The sequence below is a fragment of the Hordeum vulgare genome, chromosome 1H (genome assembly GCF_904849725.1).
Source record: "Hordeum vulgare subsp. vulgare chromosome 1H, MorexV3_pseudomolecules_assembly, whole genome shotgun sequence".
Taxonomy (NCBI): Eukaryota; Viridiplantae; Streptophyta; class Magnoliopsida; order Poales; family Poaceae; genus Hordeum; species Hordeum vulgare.
The window spans coordinates 404,413,918-404,435,106 of record NC_058518.1 but is presented as its reverse complement, the minus strand read 5'-3'; the positions used below and the strand labels follow the sequence as shown (position 1 = coordinate 404,435,106).

Sequence of the window (21,189 nt, the reverse complement as noted above, 5' to 3'; positions counted from 1 at the left end):
AGAGCCCAAATGAAAAAGAGAGAAGGAACAATGCTACTATATTTTTCCACACTTGTGCTTCATGTTAGCACCATGTTCTTCATGATTGAGAGCTTCTTGCTTTGTCACTACCATATGCTAGTGGGAATCTTCGTTATATAACTTGGCTGGTATATTCCAATGATTGGCTTCCTCAAAATTGCGCTAGGTCTTTGTGAGCAAGCAAGTTAGATGCACACCCACTAGTTCTCCTTTTGAGATTTGACATACTTATAGCTCTAGTGCACCTCTTGTATGGCAATCCCTACTCATCCACATTGATATCTATTAATGGGCATTGATACGTCTCCAACATATCTATAATTTTTTATGGTTCCATGCTATTATCTTGTCAACTTTTGATGTTTTATATGCTTGAATATGCTATTTTATATATTTTTCGGGACTAGCCTATTAACTTAGTGCCATGTGCTAGTTTCTGTTTTTTCCGTGTTTTTGGCCCATTTTCAAACGGAGTCCAAATGGAATGAAACTTTATGATGATTTTTTTTGGACCAAAAGAGACCCCCGAAGCTTTGGAAAAAGACCAGATGGGCCACGAGGGAGTCACAAGCCCTCACGCCGCCACCACCCCCCCCCCCCGGTGGTAGCGAGCAGGCTTGTGACCTCCTCATGGGCCCAACCGACGTAATTCCACCGCCATAAATTCCTATAAATTCAAAAAAACCAGAAACAAACCTAGATCGGGAGTTCCACTGCTGCAAGCCTGTGTAGCCACCAAAAACCAATCTGGAGCCCGTTCTGGCACTCTGCCGGAGGCGGAATCCATCTCCGGTGGCCATCTTCATCATCCCGGCGATCTCCATGACGAGGAGGGAGTAGTTCTCCCTCGGGGCTGAGGGTATGTACCAGTAGCTATGTGTTTGATCTCTCTCTCTCTCTCTCTCTCGTGTTCTTGAGATGTATTGATCTCGATGTACCATGGGCTTTGCTACTATAGTTGGATCTTATGATGTTCTTCCCCCTCTCCCTCTTGTAAGGAATTGAGTTTCCCCTTTGGAGTTTTCTTATCGGATTGAGTCTTTGAGAACACTTGATGTATGTCTTGCACGTGTCTATCTGCTGTCATCAACTTGCGGGTTTGTGACAATTGGGAACCTATGCATATGGGTTGGCACACGTGGATTCATGTGAGTACTTGATGTATGTTTTGGTGATCAACTTGCGGGTTCGTGACATTGGGAAGCTATGCACAGGGGTTGGCACACGTTTTGACTCTCTGGTAGAAACTTTGGGGCACTCTTTGAAGTTCTATGTGTTGGCTGAATAGATGATTCTGAGATTATGTGATGCATATCGTATAATCATGCCCACGGATATTTGAGGTGACAATGGAGTAACAAGGTGACATTAGGGTCTTGGTTGATATGTATCTTAAGGTGTTATTCTAGTATGAACTCTATGAAAGATTGAATGGAAAGAATAGCTTCGTGCTATTTTACTACGGACTCTTGAATAGATTGATCAGAAAGAATAACTTTATGGTGGTTTCGTACCCGACAATAATCTCTTCGTTTGTTCCCCGCTATTAGTGACTTTGGAGTGACTCTTTGTTGCATGTTGAGGGCTAGTTATATGATCCAATTATGTTATCATTGTTGAGAGAACTTCACTAGTGAAAGTATGAACCCTAGGCCTTGTTTCCACGCATTGCAATACCGTTCGTGCTCACTTTTACCATTTGTTACCTTGCTGTTTTTGTAATTTCAGATTACAAAAACCTATATCTACCATCCATATTGCACTTGTTTCATCTTCTCTTCGCCGAACTAGTGCACCTATACAACTTACCATTGTATTGGGTGTGTTGGGGACACAAGAGACTCTTTGTTATTTGGTTGCAGGGTTGCTTGAGAGAGACCATCTTCATCCTATGCCTCCCGCGGATTGATAAACCTTAGGTCATCCACTTGAGGGAAAATTGCTACTGTCCTACAAACCTCTGCACTTGGAGGCCCAACAACGTCTACAAAGAGAAGGTTGTGTAGTAGACATCAAGCTCTTTTCTGGCGCCGTTGTCGGGGAGGTTAGCGCTTGAAGGTATATCTTTAGATCTTGCAATCGAATATTTTTGTTTCTTGTTCTTTCGCTAGAAAACTACAAAAAATGGAATTGAGGATGTCTCATATGCTCCATCTTTTCAATGTTTTTCTTGAGCATGATGGGAAGGGAAATTGTGCTCAAGTGCTTAAAGAAGAATTACATAGAATGCTTGGCATAGAATATGTGAATGGTGAGAATGATTGCAATGTTGTTAGCATGAATTCTATGAATACCCATGATGCTAATGATATGCAAAGCCACAAGCTTGGGGATGCTATATTTGATGAAGATGATCTTTTTAGTTCTTCCACTTTGAATGATCAAAATTATTTTTATGAAAGCATGCCCCCTATCTATGATGATTATTTTGAGGATACTTATGCTTTAACGAAGAGGGATGATAAAACTTGTCATACTCTCGAGAACCCCTTTGGTAAACCTTGCTTTTCCATTGTGGACACAATTTGTAGTGCTCGTGTTTTACGATACTCCCACTACTATTCTTAAGAATAGATTTCCTTATGCGGAGAGTAGTAAAATTCCTATGCTTGTAGATCATGAAAAGAAAGCCTTAGGTGCTAGTTATATTGTTGAATTCGTTCATGATGCTACTGAAAATTACTATGAGAGAGGATCATATGCTTCTACTTATTGCAATAGTATCAAGCTTCCTCTCCATATGTGAAATTTTTGAAGCTATGCTTGTTCTCCCTCTCCATATGGTTATTGACCGGAAGTGTCTCGGGTCATGTCTGCATAGTTCTTGAACCTGCAGGGTCTGCACACTTACGGTTCGGTGATGTTTTCGGTATAGTTGAGTTATAGGTATTGGTGACCGAAAGTTGTTCGGAGTCCCGGATGAGATCCTGGACATCACGAGGAAGTCTGGAATGGTTTGGAGGTAAAGATTGATATATAGTAAGTCCTGTTTTGGTCACCAGAAAAATTCAGGGCTCATCGGTAGTGTACCGGGAGTGCCGGGAGGGTACCAGGGGGCCATCGGGAGGGGTGTCTCGACCCAAAAGGCCTCATGGGCTGTGGGAGGAGTCAAACCAGCCCCTAGTGGGCTGGCCGAACCAACCACTAAGGCCCATGCGGCTAGAGGTGGGAAAACGCAAAGGAAATGACGGGAAGGAGTCCAAGTAGGAAAGGAATCCTACTTGGAGTAGGATTGGAGGTGGACTCTTCCACCTCCTCCTAGTTCGGCCGAACCCCTAGAGGGTTTTTTTGCTTCCTCGTCCCCTCCCTCCCTTCTATATATACTAGAGGATTTAGAGGGAAAATTTAACCCTAATTGCCACATGCTCCCTCTACTTCATCTAGATCGGTTTCTCCTCTAGTCTAGTACGGAGGTGCTCAGGCGAAGCCCTGCTGGATTAGTTCACCACCACCACCACCACGCCACCGTGCTGGAGAACTCATCTACCTTTCCATCCCTCTTGCTGGATCAACAAGAAGGGGATCATCATCGAGCTGTACGTGTGCTGAACGCCGAGGTGCCATCCGTTTGGCACTAGATCAGGATGGATCGTGATGGGATCGCGGGATGATCATGGGACGGGTTGCGATTTGGATTGTGAAGATGTTCCACTACATCAACCACATTATATACGCTTCCTCTTAGCAATCTACAAGGGTATGTAGATTCACTCTCCCCTCTCGTAGATGATCATCACCATGGATAGGTATTGTGTGTGCGTAGGAAAAATTTTGTTTCCCATGCGATGTTCCACAAGAGATAATATGTGAGGATGATGAAAACATGGTGAAAGTTATCATTGACCATATGCTTTGTTTGACCCATCTATTTAGTCTATTCAAATATGACCCTTCAATTTTTTGCATTTTAGTGTTGGTTTGCATGCGACCTCTTATAATCGATCATTTGATGCCCGTCCACATTCCAAATCCTTACTTCCCATCCCCGAATCATTCTCTCCCGTCCTTCATTCCTCCCGACCACTGGTATTCATTTCTCTTTTACGTCCCCTCTATCTTGGTGTCGATCCTCTGCTCATAGTAAGTCTGACGTTGTGGCGGGCAACGAGCATCGTAATGATGGAGATCGTCCTTCACTATGCTTTGCTACCACCCGACATCGCTGCACCTTCACTCTGTTCATGTGTGTCACCGTTCTACTACGTCGTCAGCGGTGACACGTGGCCTATTTCACTTACATCCATTGTATTTCGCCCAACTATCAGATGTCGGATCTCCCGCATATGTGTGCGCGACCATAGACCCGACATGTGTTTCCTTATTCATTGGTCGTGACGATTACCACGATGCTGAGCTCTATTCCTTTCTTTTTGGGTTGAAATTTGAAGTTTATTCGCCTTATGGACGAGTCATTATTATTATAGTACAAATTTATATGTTGTTTTAGTACGCATGTTAGAATTATAAACAATCTGACCAGTGATGACATATAATTTCTTTTGCAACATGGGCACTTGTGAATTATGAAAAAACCCTTTAGGTTCATTTTAGATGCACATAAGTGATAGGAGGGCATTCATTTGTAGCTTCTCATTACTTAACAGACAGCTGGCCCATTGGTGATGGAGAAGTCATTGAGAAGGAGACACTAAGAGGCCGCAACCGCATCAATGATGACCACCATTGGCCGATCAATGTTATTTGTGCATTTATCAATGCACAAGTAATTGTATTGCATGTGTGAACATGAATAAATTCATAACCGCATAAAAAATTCCTCCAAAGCTTATTTGTTTATAGGAAAAGTTCAGGAATAGCAAATTTTCTTATAAAAGCAACCATTATTTATTTTGTTTCAAGTAATTGGGACCAATAAAAAGTGGAGTAATCTATTTGTTTTAGATAAATGTGGGAATTTGAGAAACAATTGTACCTCTATTTAGAATTCATACGCACGAAGCATCAGACCGGAGTCTCTAGTGGCCTAATAGCATCCTTTACTCTCTTTCATATGGTTTGACGTTGAATTGAATGTTTTTATTTAAATTTATGTGTTTTCCTATTCTCGTGAACCAAATATGCAAGATTCATGTTTTTTCCAACCCTTTGTTTTGCACCTGCATTCCTACCATATTAATGTATTTTTTCATTCCTTCCTTTTGTAGAATCCTACGAACCAAAGATTCCCTTGGAACTAGAAAAAAACATGGCATTGTTTAGTTTCCGTTTTAAAATATGCTATCTCAATAATTTGAACTAAAAAATGGGACCTGGGCATAAATCCTCCGATCGATGGACAACTCACACGCCAAAATATTTGTCTTACTTCAATACTAAATAGTAAAAAAAGCAAAAATCTTGTTGAGTGAATGTTCTTCGAGATGTGCATAATCCTCTGATCGATAGACTACTCACACGGCGAAATACTTGTCTTTCTTCGATACTAAATAGTAAAAAACAAGAAATCTTGATGAGTGAATGCTCCAAGAGTGGTTTCTTAAGGAACACTCTCATGTGTATGATCCAGCGTGTGAATCTCAAAGCATTGACACGTGGCAATTCCCATGGGTGCACCATTCGGTCCTAACGCTCCCTCCCATACACCATATCGAGAGAATGACCACGTGTGTAGCATGAAACTCCCTATGATGTAGCATGACAATTACTGAAAGCATGTATGGCAACTTCTCTATGTAGCTTGGCTACTCGCCTGTTGTAGTACGGTAATTCTTGGACATGTGGGCAACTCCCCATTTTTCTTAGCCTCGGAATTATCTCTAGTGTTGTATGCCAATGCCTTGAAATGGGTGACAATTTTCTCTTTTGTAGTATGCCATTTTTTCTTTCAAAGCATGACAATTATTTATTCTTAGCCTCGCAAATATCTCTGTTACAGCATGGTAATGTTGATGTTGACCATGTTCATGTATCCACGTGATTGTGATTGCCAATTACTCCATGAGCACACCCCAAAAAAGTTAAAAAAGGTACTTCACGGAAGCAAGTTGGGCAAGCTAGGTGCACGTAATTAGGTGGCTAAGTGCATCTCTAACGGATTCCTCTCGCCTTTAGTCGCCCATTGCTTCCTCCGTATAAATGCATAGAGAAAGGATAATACTAGTGCCAAGAGTGGGGTATATGAAATTGTCATATCATCAAAAGGTAGCCTATTATTTACTCGTATAAGAGGCTCTAAATGTTCTGTATAAGGAGTAGGTTAGGTTTTTCACTCACCCTTTCTATTTTCTCTCACTTAGTGTTCTTATTTAGGAAAACGTTAAGAGACCAGTTCTTACATGAGAGTTCACTCCTTTTTTCTGGTCTTCCACCTTTACATAGGCAAGGCTGACCATGACTAATAATGTAGCCAGCTATAGTTGACATGTCATCTAAAGTCATTATCTATAGTCACTCATATAGTAATGTAGACTACAAGGTTGCCTATTGGACTAGTACATCTTTTTAGCCTTCTCTCTTTCTTTTTTTCCTATTTATTGCATTTGCCTAATTCATAGAGTTGGGCTCTTGCATGATATCCGGTTTTCTTCAATTTTCCATATCTCACTCCCCAAACGGGCTATAAGCCCCTCATTAGGCTGGCCATAGTGGGGAGTATCATATAGTAGCATCATGCATATGATACTATTGTATGATACTACCTTTGTAGTGCATAGTATCATAGATTAGTATCATAGATGGCCTCATTTATTGACATGCATGACACATAGTAGCATAGCATTTAACATGTTACGGTATCTACTTATGTTACTATAACCCTCTCTCTCTTATTTAATTGTCTGTCGCATCAGCATGTTTGCTAGTTCCAAGTATATGATACTACCTAAATTACTCCCACTATGGCCAGCCTTATACTAGCTCAAAGGATGGGCATCACTCAGGTGTGAGTGGATGGGGCTGGGTGAAAGGCAGCAGTTTATATCTTCCTCTAACAAATAAATGTGTTCGCAACAATGCATTGTGGTTTTCGTCGGCATTGATTGGACCATGCATGCATAATTAATTTTCTCCTAACTGAACACTCAAGTTAACAGGGCTTTTGTTGGTCGTTTCCTTTTTTTTCTTTTTGCCTTCGTTAGTTACTCAGTTTGAAAGGGGTTTTCTTGATGTTAATTGGCTATTTCACAGGTGAAGTAATTGCTTGGCGGAACGAGGTGCATGAGATGCATGAAGACATCTACTCTTCAATTACGTGATTTTCATATTTTGCTCTACGCACGTGGACAAAGGAAGTGACTTGGTCGATTTTGATGATGTGATCGCTACTACAACCAAGGAAAATGTGTCTTTGCATAGGGTCTAGCCTGGACAAGACGGACGATCATTGGAGCAAGAAGGTGAATGTGAGGGCGTAGAGAATGACGAGAAACTTTGAGTAAATATTTCGGGAATTAAAGCCGTCACAATAACGGATGAAGACATAGACGACACATAAAAAATTACACATCATATTTTCATTCATCACTTTTTGTTGCGTTGTGTCGTCTTAGTTAACGTTTGACATAGATGCAATTTCATGTTCTTCATTTGTGTTCAACCATCAGGCCAAGATCGCTTAAAGAACTCCAACTTTCACATATATATATTATCCTTGTTTCTATTATCTAGATTGCATATCATATTTCTTGTTTGTTTTTTGATTTTTTATGGCAATTAGACACCCGCAATCAGGTTGATCATATTCTAGTGTGGTTAGTAACAACTTTGTACTTGGTTTAGCGATTACATAGGCACAACATCTTCACTCGTTTTAGTAGAATCATGGAAGTTGACTCTACTCAAATCGACGTGTATTTCTCGTCGATAGATCAGATACCTTAGTGCTAACAATACAGATAGCGTTAGGCACATCATATAGAGAGCACCTCCTTACCGGAGAAAGAATATAGAGAACACCTAATACCAATGATTGCCAATAAGTGTTCCGACCAATATGGCATACACAAATATAGGATAGCTCATGATGTTTTATCGATGTAATAACACATACGGACTTCACATATGCAGGCATCAATATAGTGCTTACTGTATTGAAGAACAATCACCCATAAGATGACTAAAGACTTTATTAAAAGTTAAATTTAGCGAATATAGTTTAATTAAATTCAATTTGGTTAACTCAAAAATATTGTATCCTAGCTTCGATTAGGTTTTGCAGTTGGCATCAACATTCATACACCACACTACTGAAATTCAAAAATTTGCCGTGTGCCAAGGCGGACGGCAAAGGGTGCAACCATGGACGGCAAGCTGACGGCAAAATAGATGGCAAAAAAAAATCCGGTGAAGAGGTTCTTTGTCGTCTGCTTTCTCAAAGCGGACGGCAAAGAATCTTTTCCATGAGGGGGCAGACGGCAAAATAAATGGGACGGCACATATTGCAACGTCCCCGTTAAGTGTTAACGGCAGGCCTCCTCTCTTTGCCGTCTGCCTTCCCCCCTTTGCCATGTGGGGGCAGACGGCAAAGAGGGGAGAGAGAGGGGGCAGATTCCCCCATTTGCCGTCTGCCTTCCCCCCTTTGCCATGTGGGGGCAGACGGCAAAGAGGGGAGAGAGAGAGGGCAGATTCCCCCCTTTGCCATGTGGGGGCAGACGGCAAAGGGGGGAATCTGCCCCCTCTCTCTCCCCCCTTTGCCGTCTGCCTTCCCCCCTTTGCCATGTGGTGCTGACAGCAAAGAGGGGAGAGAGGGGGGGGCAGATTCCCCCCTTTGCCGTCTGCCTTCCCCCCTTTGCCATGTGGGGGCAGAAGGCAAAGAGGGGAACCAGCCCCTTTTTTATTTATTTTTTGTTATATCCAGCATTTTTAACAATAATCAGGATATATATATATATTTATTTATTTATTTGACATAAATAAATTTCTTTCCGTACTCATAACCATATTAAAATAACCTCTTATATCCAGCTTTCAAGTTGCATCCGTACCGAACCATATATTACACCAGTTTCATCCACGTGCATACAAAGTTTCATATATTCATATACTACAATAGTTTCAATACAACCCATGGTACAAGAAATCATCTTCAAGCATTCCATCAATATTTTCCAAGCTTCCCATGAAGTGAAGGTAATCTGCAAAATGACAAATAAGAAAGTTAGAAGAATAATACTAGATGAAGTAGTGTATATATAGGTTATTTCGGAGAGAAATTAGCTAAGTATAGACCATTTAGGAGCTAACTAAGCTAATTACATTTAGGTGGAACCCTAGCTAACTATAGGTTGTTTCGGAGCTAACTCGGGTAAAATAGGTCATTCCGGAGCAAACTATGCTTATTAAGCCATTTTTGATCTAGCTAGGCTAATTACAGGTCATATAATACCTAAGTTAGAGGGAATAGGTCATGTTGCAGCTACGTAAGCCTTATTATGTCATTTAGGAGAGAACTTAGCTAAGTATAGGTCATGTTTTATTAAATATACCATTTAGGAGCTAACTAAGCTAATTATGTCATTTCATAGGATATTTAGCCAATTTAGCCTTTCTTGGATGAGTCTAAGATACGTAGAAGAAGAGAAAGAGAAGAAGAAGTAAAAGAAGGAGGAGGAGGAGGAGGAGGAGACGGAGAAGGAAGAGGAGAAGAAGAAGAAAAGAAGAAGGAGAAGGAGAAGGAGGAAGAAGGAGGAAGAAGAAGGAGAAGGAGGAGCTCCTTCTCCTTCTTCTCCTCCTTCTTCTCCTTCTTCTTATCCTCCTCCCTCTCCTTCTTCTTCTTCTCCTCTTCTTCTTCTTCATTCCTTTCATTTTTCCTCTTTCTTCTCGTCTTGTCCCCTTCTTCGGGGTAAATTGGCTAAGAATGCCTTTTTGAAGCTAATTATGTCATTTCGAGGATAATTAGCTAAGTATAGGTCATTTTTTATTAAATAGGTCATTTTGGAGCTAACTAAGCTAATTATGTCATTTAGATGGATAATTAGCCAATTTAGCCTTTCTTGGATGAGTCTAAGCTACGTAGAAGAAGAGAAAGAGAAGAAGAAGTAAAAGAAGGAGGAGGAGGAGGAGGAGAAGGAGAAGGAAGAGGAGAAGAAGAAGAAAATAAGAAGGAGAAGGAGGAAGAAGGAGGAAGAAGAAGGAGAAGGAGGAGCTCCTTCTCCTTCTTCTCCTCCTTCTTCTCCTTCTTCTTATCCTCCTCCCTCTCCTTCTTCTTCTTCTCCTCTTCTTCTTCTTCCTTCCTTTCATTTTTCCTCTTTCTTCTCCTCTTGTCCCCTTCTTCGGGCTAAATTGGCTAAGAATGCATTTTTGGAGCCAATTATGTCATTTCGAGGATAATTAACTAAGTATAGGTCATTTTTTATTAAATAGGTCATTTTGGAGCTAACTAAGCTACTTATGCCATTTAAATGGATAATTAGCCAATTTAGCCTTTCTTGGATGAGTCTAAGCTACGTAGAAGAAGAGAAATAGAAGAAGAAGTAAAAGAAGGAAGAGGAGGAGGAGAAGGAGAAGGAGAGGAGAAGAAGAAGAAAAGAAGAAGGAGAAGGAGAAGGAGGAAGAAAAAGGAGAAGGAGGAGCTCCTTCTCCTTCTTCTCCTCCTTCTCCTTCTTCTTATCCTCCTCCCTCTCCTTCTTCTTCTTCTCCTCTTCTTCTTCTTCCTTCCTTTCATTTTTCCTCTTTCTTCTCCTCTTGTCCCCTTCTTCGGGCTAAATTGGCTAAGAATGCCTTTTTGGAGCTAATTATGTCATTTCGAGGATAATTAGCTAAGTATAGGTCATTTTTTATTAAATAGGTCATTTTGGAGCTAACTAAGCTAATTATGTCATTTAGATGGATAATTAGCCAATTTAGCCTTTCTTGGATGAGTCTAAGCTACTTAGAAGAAGAGAAAGATAAGAATAAGTAAAAGAAGGAGGAGGAGGAGGATAAGGAGAAGGAAGAGGAGAATAAGAAGAAAAGAAGAAGGAGAAGGAGAAGGAGGAAGAAGGAGGAAGAAGAAGGAGAAGGATGAGCTCCTTCTCCTTCTTCTCCTCCTTCTTCTCCTTCTTCTTATCCTCCTCCCTCTCCTTCTTCTTCTTCTCCTCTTCTTCTTCTTCCTTCCCTTCTTCGGGCTAAATTGGCTGAGCTAATTATGTCATTTAGATGGAAGTCTAGCTATCTTTTATTAAAACACTAGAAATAACATACCTAAGTTAGGGTGAAGCACGGTGGCTCTGGCTTGTTTCACCTGGAGAAGGCTCGACTGTAGAAGGGTCGTGCGATGCGTTTCGGGAGATATTCTGCACCAAACATCGTTTGCAATGTGTAGTTAGCATGAGGACACTCTTAAGATCACTGCACTGAAATGAAACTCACCGTCCCCGCCACGTTAATGACTGGCATCGACGGAGGGACTTGGCCGTTCTTCACGCACATAGACTGTACATTTGGTTTCGACAAGTCAAACTTTTTATTTATTAATGAAACGGACATTCAAATGCAAGATTTGAAATAACATGAAGAAGAAACTTACCACGAAGAGCTCGTATATGGCCCTGGTAGACGCATCATTCCGTGCCCTCTCCGCCTCCACCAATGCAGTCGTCCTCTCCTCCAGCTCCCTAATTTCCTTATCCTTCTCCGCCATAGCCGCCTGCATTGCCTCTCTCTCTTTCTGAATAGCAGCCTGCAACACAACTCATTGTTAGCAATGTAATCATATTGGTTCCAACGCACAACATAATACGGAAAGATAGTTGAGTCCATTAAACTAACCTCGATGGCGATCTCGACTGGCCGTGGACGACGTGTTATCTCCGGACAAGAGCTCGTTTGGTGTGCCTTTATCTGCCGGAGAGTGCTAGGACAACGTATAAGGTCGTCTCCAATGGCGATCGACCCATGGGGCCTCCCGTTGCCAGCTATCATCACCAGCTCTGGATCAATAGGCCCCTCGCTCGGGTTAAAGTCCTCCCCTTTCCTCGCCTTCCCGTGATCTCTGTACTTCACGAGCTTGTCGTGGGAGGAGATGTTGGTGAAGTTTTCTGGATGCTCGAGGTCAGACTCAGAGAATGCCTTGACCTTCTTGTACGAGGCAGTATGGGCCATCGCATACAGGTCGTATATCTGTGGCGCCTCCGTCTTATTGTGACGCGCCTAAAAGAGAGAGAGGAAAATTGTATTGGTAAAGGGCTCAAGATAGCATTAAGAATGAATTGCATGAGGCATGAAGCAAACCACATACCCAGTTCTCGCCAAATTGGATTAAGTTGACGCTCCCTTGATGGTGTGGCACGCCAACCATTTTGCCATGCCTCTCCTTGGCGTTGTTGTGGCTGGCCTCGCACGTTTCGGAGCACCACTGATCCACCAAGGCCTCCCAACAATCCATCTTATCCACACACCATCTCGGGGGCACCTAAGTTAATAAAGAGAAATTTGAGTGCGTAAGAACCAAATCAAGGAAACTAATTACAAAGCCTTAATAATATGTAATTACCTTCATGTAATGCTCCTTCTCCATCTTAGCATCACGGCACTTCGCCTTGTCAATCCTAATACGCTGCGTGGCATAGTAGTCTCGAACAGCCTGCACCCGAGCCTCGTGCCAAAAGTTTTGAAGTAGGCGGCGACATTCGGTTTCGATAACCTTTGCCGCGTCCTCCTCGTATCCCTCCTCACACCTGTAGAAGGTCTGCAAACGAGACAACACCGATTAGTACAATAAATAGCTATGGTTGATTTATAATTGTGTGAAAGAGAAATTACCCAGAACTTTCGGATCACCATGTCCGCCCTCGTGTCACACAAAACACCGTCGATCTCCACCTCCGGCGGGGCCGGGGCACCCAAGTAGTGCTCCCAGGTCATTCCTACCTCTCGCTCCCGACCGGGCAACGTAACAAACCCTGGGAAGTTTTGACGGCAAAGAACACCAAGGACGCTGTTGGGCTTGCGGACACCCTTGGCAACAATCCAACCCCTACCGTATGACAAATTAAAGCCAAAACATTAGATATTTGAGAAAACGCGAAGGCAAAAGGTTAAATAAGAGTAAATTAACTTACTTGTCCCCATTTGGCCTAATCGACCACCTCTGCTCGGGGGTCGCTGGCACGAGCGGGAGCCCCGAACTACCACGCTGGTAGACGGTAGCCCCCTCACCCAGCTCCTCGTCGCTACCAGCATGGCCACTTGGCTCAGGCCAGGTATCCCACTGGGTCTCTTGGGACGTACCCTCATCCCTGCTTTGCTCCGGAGTCACCTGGAAGGAAGCCTCTGGGACACGAGTCTCCTGGGTCGAAGGCTCGTCGACCCGAGGCTCGTGAACCGGAGACCGTGTAGCCTCCACCTCAGACGAATCCACCCTAGAAGTCATGTGCTCAGGTGAATCAGCTTGGGGTGGTGGCAGAGACCGTGTAGCCCTACCTCTCCCGCCGCCACGTGTACCTTTAGTACAACATAAATACCAACATGAGTAATAAAATGTATATAAATACCAATATGCATACAACATGAGTACAACATAAATACCAACATGAATACAACGTGTACCTTTAGTGCCTCTCGGCTTCGCGGGGGGTCGACCTCCTCTCACGGGGGGCGCTCCTTGCATAGTAGAGAGCAACACTCTCCGAAGAGGCGAGGCGGGAATGGAAGTACCCATCCCATCACCAGCAGTCGCGGAGTGCTTTCGACCCTTTCCCACCATCTTTCAACACCTGTCATGACAAAGAGTAAATGAAATTAGTACAACATAAATACCAACAGGAGTAATAAAATGTATATAATTTAAGTGTATCATCGTCATAAATACCAATATGACTAATAAAAATTGAATACCTAACATGAACTCAAAATTTATATATAGTATAATAGTTGAATACCTGACATGAACTAATAACAATCGTCCTCGTCTATATATGCTTCGGGGTCAATAAATGCATCATGATCATCACTATCATCAATAAATGCATCATCATCATCACTATCACAAAGAACATGTGGAAGGTCACCATTATGTAATCGGTCAAGAAGTGACAGGTCATCCGCAGCAGTAACCTCTTCTTCTTCCAGCTCTTCCTGTTCGGGCTCAAGGGTTAAGACGGATTCACTGTCACTATCTACTTCAATGTTCTGGGGTGAAGTAGAGCATCGGATCCGGAGCACAGCATACGGGAAAACAAACCCAATCTACACATACTCGGGTTGTCCATGGATAATTTTGGACAATTCGAAAGTATGGCGGTTATAAATATGCAAACAAATGCATATTTAAGATGTCGCCCTTTCGAACGGGAGACGCATACTGGTCACGCATACTCATGATTGAAGAAACCTATAGCTAGCAAGTTTCATCGGCAGAAGACCGGGACAGAGCAAATTAAGGGGGTAGGAGGAGAAGTCATTCGTGCTCACCAACAAACGCAAGGGCAGAGCTCGTCCAACACACGTGGAGGTCGTCGAACAACTGCACATTGAAATTCACCCGATCAACACAAATATGATGTTTTATAATTAACATAATCGGAAAATATGTGACCTAACTCATAATTTACAAAATTATGACCCCGTCGGCTTAGTGGCGTCGATGGTCGGTGGTGTCGGGTGTCGGTGGCGTCGATGGTCGGTGGTGTCGGGTTTCGGTGGCGTCGGCGGTCGGGGGTTAGTTGTGTCGGTGGTCGGGGGTTAGTGTTGTCGGGGGTCGAGGATCACTGGCGTCGGGGGTTGGGGTCTCTTTGGTCAACAAGAGGCCGAAGAGGTGTCGGGGGTCGGGGGTTGGGGGTCAATGGTGTCGGGGGTCGGGGGTAGGGGTCGGGGGTCGAGGGTCAGGGGCGTCGGGGGTCGAGGGTCGAGGGTCAGTGGCGTCGGGAGTCGAGGGTCAGTGGCGTCGGGCGTCGGGGGTCGAGGGTCGAGGGTCGGTGGCTTCTGGAGTCGAGGGTCAATGGCGTCGGGCATCGGGGGTCGGGGGTTAGTGGAGTGGGGGGTCGGGAGTCGGGGGTCGGGGGTCAGTGGTGTCGCGCGTCGGGGGTCGGGAGTCGGGTCTCAGTGGCGTCGGAGGTCGGGGATCGAGGGTCGGGGGTTGGAGGCGTCGGGCGTCGGGGGTCGTGGGCCGGGGGTCGGGGGTCGGGGTCCTTCTCTTTCTTCTTCTCCTCTCTCCTCTTCTTCTTCTTCCTCTTGATCATCATATTCTTCTTCTTCTTCTTCTTTCTCCTCCTCCTCCTCCTCTTCTTCTTTCTTTTATCTTTCTCCTCCTTTCCTCTTTCTTCTTCTTCTTCTTCTTCTTCCTTTTTCTTCTAGTTTATTATTCTCTTATTTTCTTCTAAGTTTTTTTTCTATCTATTTTTTTCTTCTATATCTACTTTTTCTACCTAATAAACTAACTATCTAATTTCACATAAAAACGGAAAAAACTAACTATCCAATTTAACAGAAAAAATAGAAAATAAACTAACTATCTAAATTAACTACCTAATTTAAAAGAAAAAACAGGAAATAAAGACAAAAAGAAAAGAAAAACTTACCTGCAGTGGGAGGAGGGCAGTGGGAGGAGGGGAGGGCGAGCTCCGGCCCTAGGCGGCGGGGAGGAGGGGCGTGGGGAGGAGGGGCCCGGGGAGGAGGGGAGGGCGAGCTCCGGCCGTGGGCGGCGGTGGTGGGCCGGAGAGGTTCAAGTGGTTGTGGTGGCGGCGCTTGGGTGGGTGGAGCGCGAGGAGGAGGGCCGCAGGGAGGAGGGACGCGGGGAGGAGGGGAGCGGGGAGCTCCGGTCGTGGGTGGCGGCGGTGGGCCGGAGCAGCTCAGGTGGTGGTGGCGGCGGCGCTGGATTGGGTAGGGGGCGCGCGAGAGAGGCAGGAGATCGAGGGGAGCGGGGGTGGAGTGTGCCGTTAGGGGAGCGGGGGTGGGGGCTGGGTGCCGTTAGGGGGAGCGCCCCTTTGCCGTCTGCAGAAGCTGGGAGGCAGACGGCAAAGGGGTGGGTGGGGTGGGGCGGGCTTCGGCCGTTAGGGTGGCGCCCCTTTGCCGTCTGCGTGCTCTTTGTCGTCTGCCTCTGGGGCCTTTGCCATGCGTCAGCAGACGGCAAAGAGGTGGCCGACGGCAAATAAAACCTTTTGCCATCAGCAACCTCTTTGCCGTCTGCTCTGTATCAGCTGACGGCGAAGAGGATCTTTGCCATGCGTCAGCAGACGGCAAAGGCATGGCAGACGGCAAATTTCTCAATTCCAGTACTGCCAATTAAACGCTATAGCTATGCATAAATTGAGCTAATGATCAACACTGAGACATATCATGCGTTATACGTACATCATTTACTTACAGAACTAATAATCCATATCATTGTTTACATATAACTATCCTTCTAGCTATCATGTCAATCATAAGAAGAGAAGATGCCATCCATGTTGTAGCCAGAGCTAAACATGACATCCATGAGGTCCAAAGTCAGGTAATCCATGTCCTTCGTTATGGTGGACACGTTCATCCTCGCGTTGGTGTTGCTCCCAACTCTGGTGCCGGAACCCGCCAAAATACCCTGGAAGCTTGGCGGCATCGAGCTGATGCGTAGGTCGACTGACGTGGACAGTGTAGTAGACTGCATCTGCTCAGCCGATACCATGGGGAGGTCTTTAATAGAGAGGTTGGCGCCTGTCATAGCGTTCGGGGAGCTAGCAGCAGAGGTTGTAACACTGGTTGTGGGTAGGACGAGCAGCGGGGTGGTGGAGGTGAGGCAGCTGTGGTCACCATAGTATGTGACCTCGTACATGAAGGGGTCTTTGTCCAGGCGTTGCACCTTCTTCTTGGCGTCGCAACCGTAGTAGTTCTTGTGAGTGCACCGGTAATAGCTCCTGTTGATTAAATTGAGTGCACAATTTTATCATCACAAACGAAAAAACATCTAGCTATACATGATACACCATCCACAAGCATTTTTAGTTTTATGATATATATGTAATGATGTAAATCTATTTGTAGTTGGTACTTACAAATATGCACATAGTTTGTATGAGCGTTGGGTAAGTGATTACTACAAAGAACTACATTCATGGATCTACCATAAAATCTCCAGTTTTCCTGGAAACTATGTGTTGCTATCTTATTCTATACCTATGTATGATTAAGACCATTCACTGCTTTGGATGATGTCTTAGAGTAATTTTGTATATGCATCAATGCATGCATATTGTAGGCGGTTGTTTAAGAGACAACGTTTGTCTGTATGAAGATATTTCATGTATAAGGCTGATTGACAGTGAGGAGTATTATCAGTAGTATCATGCCTTCATAGTGCATGCTATCAAAGATTAGTTTAAATGAGCTCATTTGTTGTTGTGTATGACACGTAGTAATACATCATTTAATATGATACGGTATCATATGGTATTATTCTAAGTTCTCACTTTCTTCATTTAATGATATGTTACCTTAACAAATTGTCCTATTGACATGCATGGTATGTACACATGCCACTTCAATAAATTGTCTTATTGACATGTGCATGTCTTCCATATACTCCCTCTGTTCTAAAATAACCGTCTCAGCTTTTTACTAGAGCTAGTACAAAATTATACTAAGCTTAAGACACTTATTTTAAAACGAAGGGAGTATGATACTCTCATTACGGAAGGTCTAACGAATGGTTTGTACATGCAGAGAAAGATTACTATACATGGATGGTGCTGCCTTACACATCGAGCACACACACACACGAACGGGAGCAATAAATGGCGATAGAAATGCTATACTGGTAAATTAAACCTACGACGATAAAAATGCTATACCCCTAATTATCGATATGGGGACCGAGAATATCCAACCAAAGGATGCCACATCACATGGTGAGACAATTTTGTACTCCCTCCGTTCTAAAATTCTTGTCTTACACTTGTCTAGATATAAATGTATCTAGTTATATTTTAGTATTCAGATACATTTATTTTTAGGTAAACCTAAAACAATAATTTTGGACGGTGGGAGTATGAAATATCCCCGTAAGTGTAGTAACAATAGGGTTTGTGAGGATGATAACTAGTGACTAATAAGGCAGTGAATATATTACTATATTGTTGCCCTCGCAGGGGGGTACCGGCTGGCTATAATGGACAAAGTGATAAATAGAGTGGACAAAATGATAAGTATATGAATGAGCCAATCCAGCACGGGATTTTTTTCACTGTTTTAACCTTTTTTCTAAACATGAGCACAAAATGCACCAGACTTGAAAGCATTTCACGATCTGGCCCTTTTAGAAACGCCACAAGCCGTGGCGTTGCTGCCCCACTATGCAACGCCTGTCTACCATGGCGTTGCTGTCCTACGGTGACACGCCTGTCTACCGTGACGTTTTTTTTTCTTTTTTGCAACGCCAGTCTAACGTGGCGTTGCAGGCCCACTGTGAAACGCCAACAGTGCTGGTGTTGCTGCCAAACAGTGACACGCCTGTCTACTGTGGCGTTTTTTCTTTCTTGCAACGCGAGTCTAATGTGGCGTTGCAGGCCCATTGTGAAAAGCCAACCGTGTTGGCGTTGCAGATCCACTATGGAACGCAGCGACGACATCCAGCCAGCACACGGCATGCTGCCAGCAACATGTGCACTGCTGAAACGCCATGGACCATGGCGTTTCACGCGTGGCCTGCAACGCCACATTAGACTAGCGTTTGAGTGGGTCTGCAACGCCATATTAGACTGACGTTTCTATGTGCGTCTGCAACGTTACGGGCTCTTGCGTTTCAAAAAAGGTCAGATCGTGAAATGGTTTCAACCAGAGTTCATTCCGTGTAATACTTTCATCCCATGTATCAAAATCGTGAAAAAATCCTCCAGCACGCATACACCGTAAGTGATAAGTAATTTGATGTTTCCATTACCTTGGGTATCTCGAGCCAAGAATGTCTTTTTGGCCGTACTTGCGCCACGTGTACCCGTCGTCCGGTGGCAGCTCGGTGTTACCCGTTCCCTGCGCAGTTACCAACACCAGCTCCTTCTGCCCGCTTTCCCTCCTGACAAAGAACATATCATTTGCTTATTACGAAACACGAACACATTAACCATTTCTTGGGTAGGTCTTTCGTAGATTAATTATGTCCCCGGTACTATAAGTTCTATATTTTTCTCTATTAAGAAAAAAAGATGCATCGGTCCGTATGTAAATCCTTGGATACGTATTTTCGCTTCTAAGAGCAACTTCAACCGAGAGATTCATTTATTTCTTTCGTCATCGTTCGTTTGGATGGCCATCGAAGAAGGTGATGGTCCAATGCATCGACTCATTTTTAAAATATGTCCGCTTCTCGTCTACCGGATTCACTTCGGGCCCAATTTTAGATTGAAATGTGTCAACACGGAAGCAAAGCGGATGCGGCGCGTGTGGCTTTAGTATCCGCCCAGTCCACACGTGGCGCCCGATCAACCACTAGCGACGTCTTTATTAATGATGACCGCCCATCACGGGTCCACGCGTTCCTGTATACACTGCGGACTCTTTTGATTCGGAGGTCTGATTTGCGTGGGAGCAAGAGGAACGGCGCCGGCGTAGCGTCTGCGACGTGGTGGCTGGTGCGCTGCCGCCCCTCTTCATGCGCAACGAGGACTAGGAGGCGGAGGCCGCGTACTACAAGGAGCGACGGCTCGAGGAGTTGGAACGCGAGGCCGAGGCGGAGGAGGGTGCAGCCACCGGCGAAGACGATGTTCTCCTGGGCTGACCCGGTGCCGACGCTCGTCGACCTTACCGGCCCTGATGACGACGATAAGGAGGACGTCTAGCTAGGGCAACGTGTCTCTAGTTTTTATGTTTTATCTAATGTTTTCAATTAATATAAGGTGGTCTTGTGGACTATGGCCGGCCGTTGAAGCCAGTATTAATATTTAATTAACGCTTTTTTCTTTTAAAAACAGCTATGATTTATTTATTTATTTTACACTATCTTTAAAATGAACTGTGTTGAGCGCAAGCCTCGACCTATTTTAAAAATCTGATACAGATATCTGCGGAACCGATCCAAACGGACAAAAGGCGCGTCCGTTTGGGTCGGACGGTTGGAGATGCCCTAACTATCAAGAAATAGTGAGGTCGTGGCCTTCAACACCATCAATGCAATAATTTTACAATTTCACCTTCTAAGCTCACTAGAAATAGCAAAATCTCAGCACTCCGGGTCGTGGGTTTGATGTGAGCCATGTAAGTCATTGACAAGTAAGCGAATGACGTGGGACTACGAAAAACTCACGATAGGAGCCACCCATACGAAAACCAGAAATGCAGCAACATGAAAAACTCACGAGCAAATTAAAAACCAACATACATATATACTATAAACAAAATTATGTCATTGGAAAAACAACAGTGCGACAAAGCATTGGCGTAGGTGCGAATTGCTAAACGAGTCATGGGCGTTAAGAAGCCGCTGTCGCAGTGAACGTTCGCTGCGTGGGACTACGAAAATTCGCGGGTATTTCTGGGTCATGACGTCGTAAAAGGTCTGCGTGTTTGAACTGTTGACCCGCAGAATGCAACGGTTGCCAGAACTAAGCGCGGGCTCGTGTACGTACCTCCTCCTGCCCTGCCGTGGCTGGACGGGCGGCGGAGACCTCGAGGACGGCAGCCTCCTCATCGGGCCACCGGACGTGCCCGCAGCCGCGCACATCGTATGCGGTGGCGCTACTCGCGCGCCCAACACGCCGGCCGCCATGTGGAATGGCTCCTGCCGGTGGGGCAAATGCGTCGGAGTATCTCCGAGAAACTGGCTGGCGACGGCTTCATCCGTGCTGCGCAGGCGCGGGGTGTCCAGCGGCCCGGCGTCCAGCCGACGTGGCGCGGCTGCGGCCACGCCGCCCATGCCGTAGCGCTCCAACATGCGGATGGCTCTGTTGTAGGCATGGACGATGCCGTGGCAGCGTGCGGCGATGTAGGCCGGGCCTTTCTGGGTCGCCCGGAGCTCACCCGTGAGCTCGCCGGCGAGCCGGAACGCCTCGCTAATCTGCGACAGCGCGTCATCCATCCCTCCTGGATCGTCGTGGATCGATAGGTCTTGCCTTCACGATGGTAAGGTAGATGATTAGTCGTGCTAATGGCGGGCCACCTCACGTGGATGTGGAGCAAGGATGAACTTGTGATGTGTGTACGAGGTTAAGCAAAGTGAGCGCAAGATTTTATGTCACGCGTAGAAGCTGTGTAAGTACGGTCACCACCCCGCCATATACTACTACGTAGGAAACAACGTGGCACGTCCATGGTTAGCAGGCTACT

The 21,189-nt window shown here is 44.8% G+C and overlaps 1 protein-coding gene across 1 annotated transcript; it reads right to left on the bottom strand.

The window, feature by feature from the left end:
• Positions 1-16,315: 16,315 nt before the first annotated feature.
• Positions 16,316-20,941, bottom strand: LOC123412238 (WRKY transcription factor WRKY71-like). The gene is made up of 3 exons (XM_045105183.1): positions 20,493-20,941; positions 18,812-18,943; positions 16,316-16,790 (listed from the first exon to the last, which is right to left on the bottom strand). Exons 1-3 carry the CDS (start codon positions 20,939-20,941, stop codon positions 16,316-16,318), a joined length of 1,056 nt encoding a protein of 351 aa, XP_044961118.1.
• Positions 20,942-21,189: the final 248 nt, after the last annotated feature.

Excerpts from the sequence above, each read along its gene's own strand:
- LOC123412238 (XM_045105183.1), bottom strand. The coding sequence starts at position 20,941 with ATGGATGACGCGCTGTCGCAGATTAGCGAGGCGTTCCGGCTCGCCGGC. Across the intron at positions 18,944-20,492 it reads CCACGGCAGGGCAGGAGGAG|GAGGGAAAGCGGGCAGAAGG; the intron begins GTACGTACACGA and ends GTTCTTTGTCAG. Across the intron at positions 16,791-18,811 it reads CTTGGCTCGAGATACCCAAG|GAGCTATTACCGGTGCACTC; the intron begins GTAATGGAAACA and ends TTTAATCAACAG.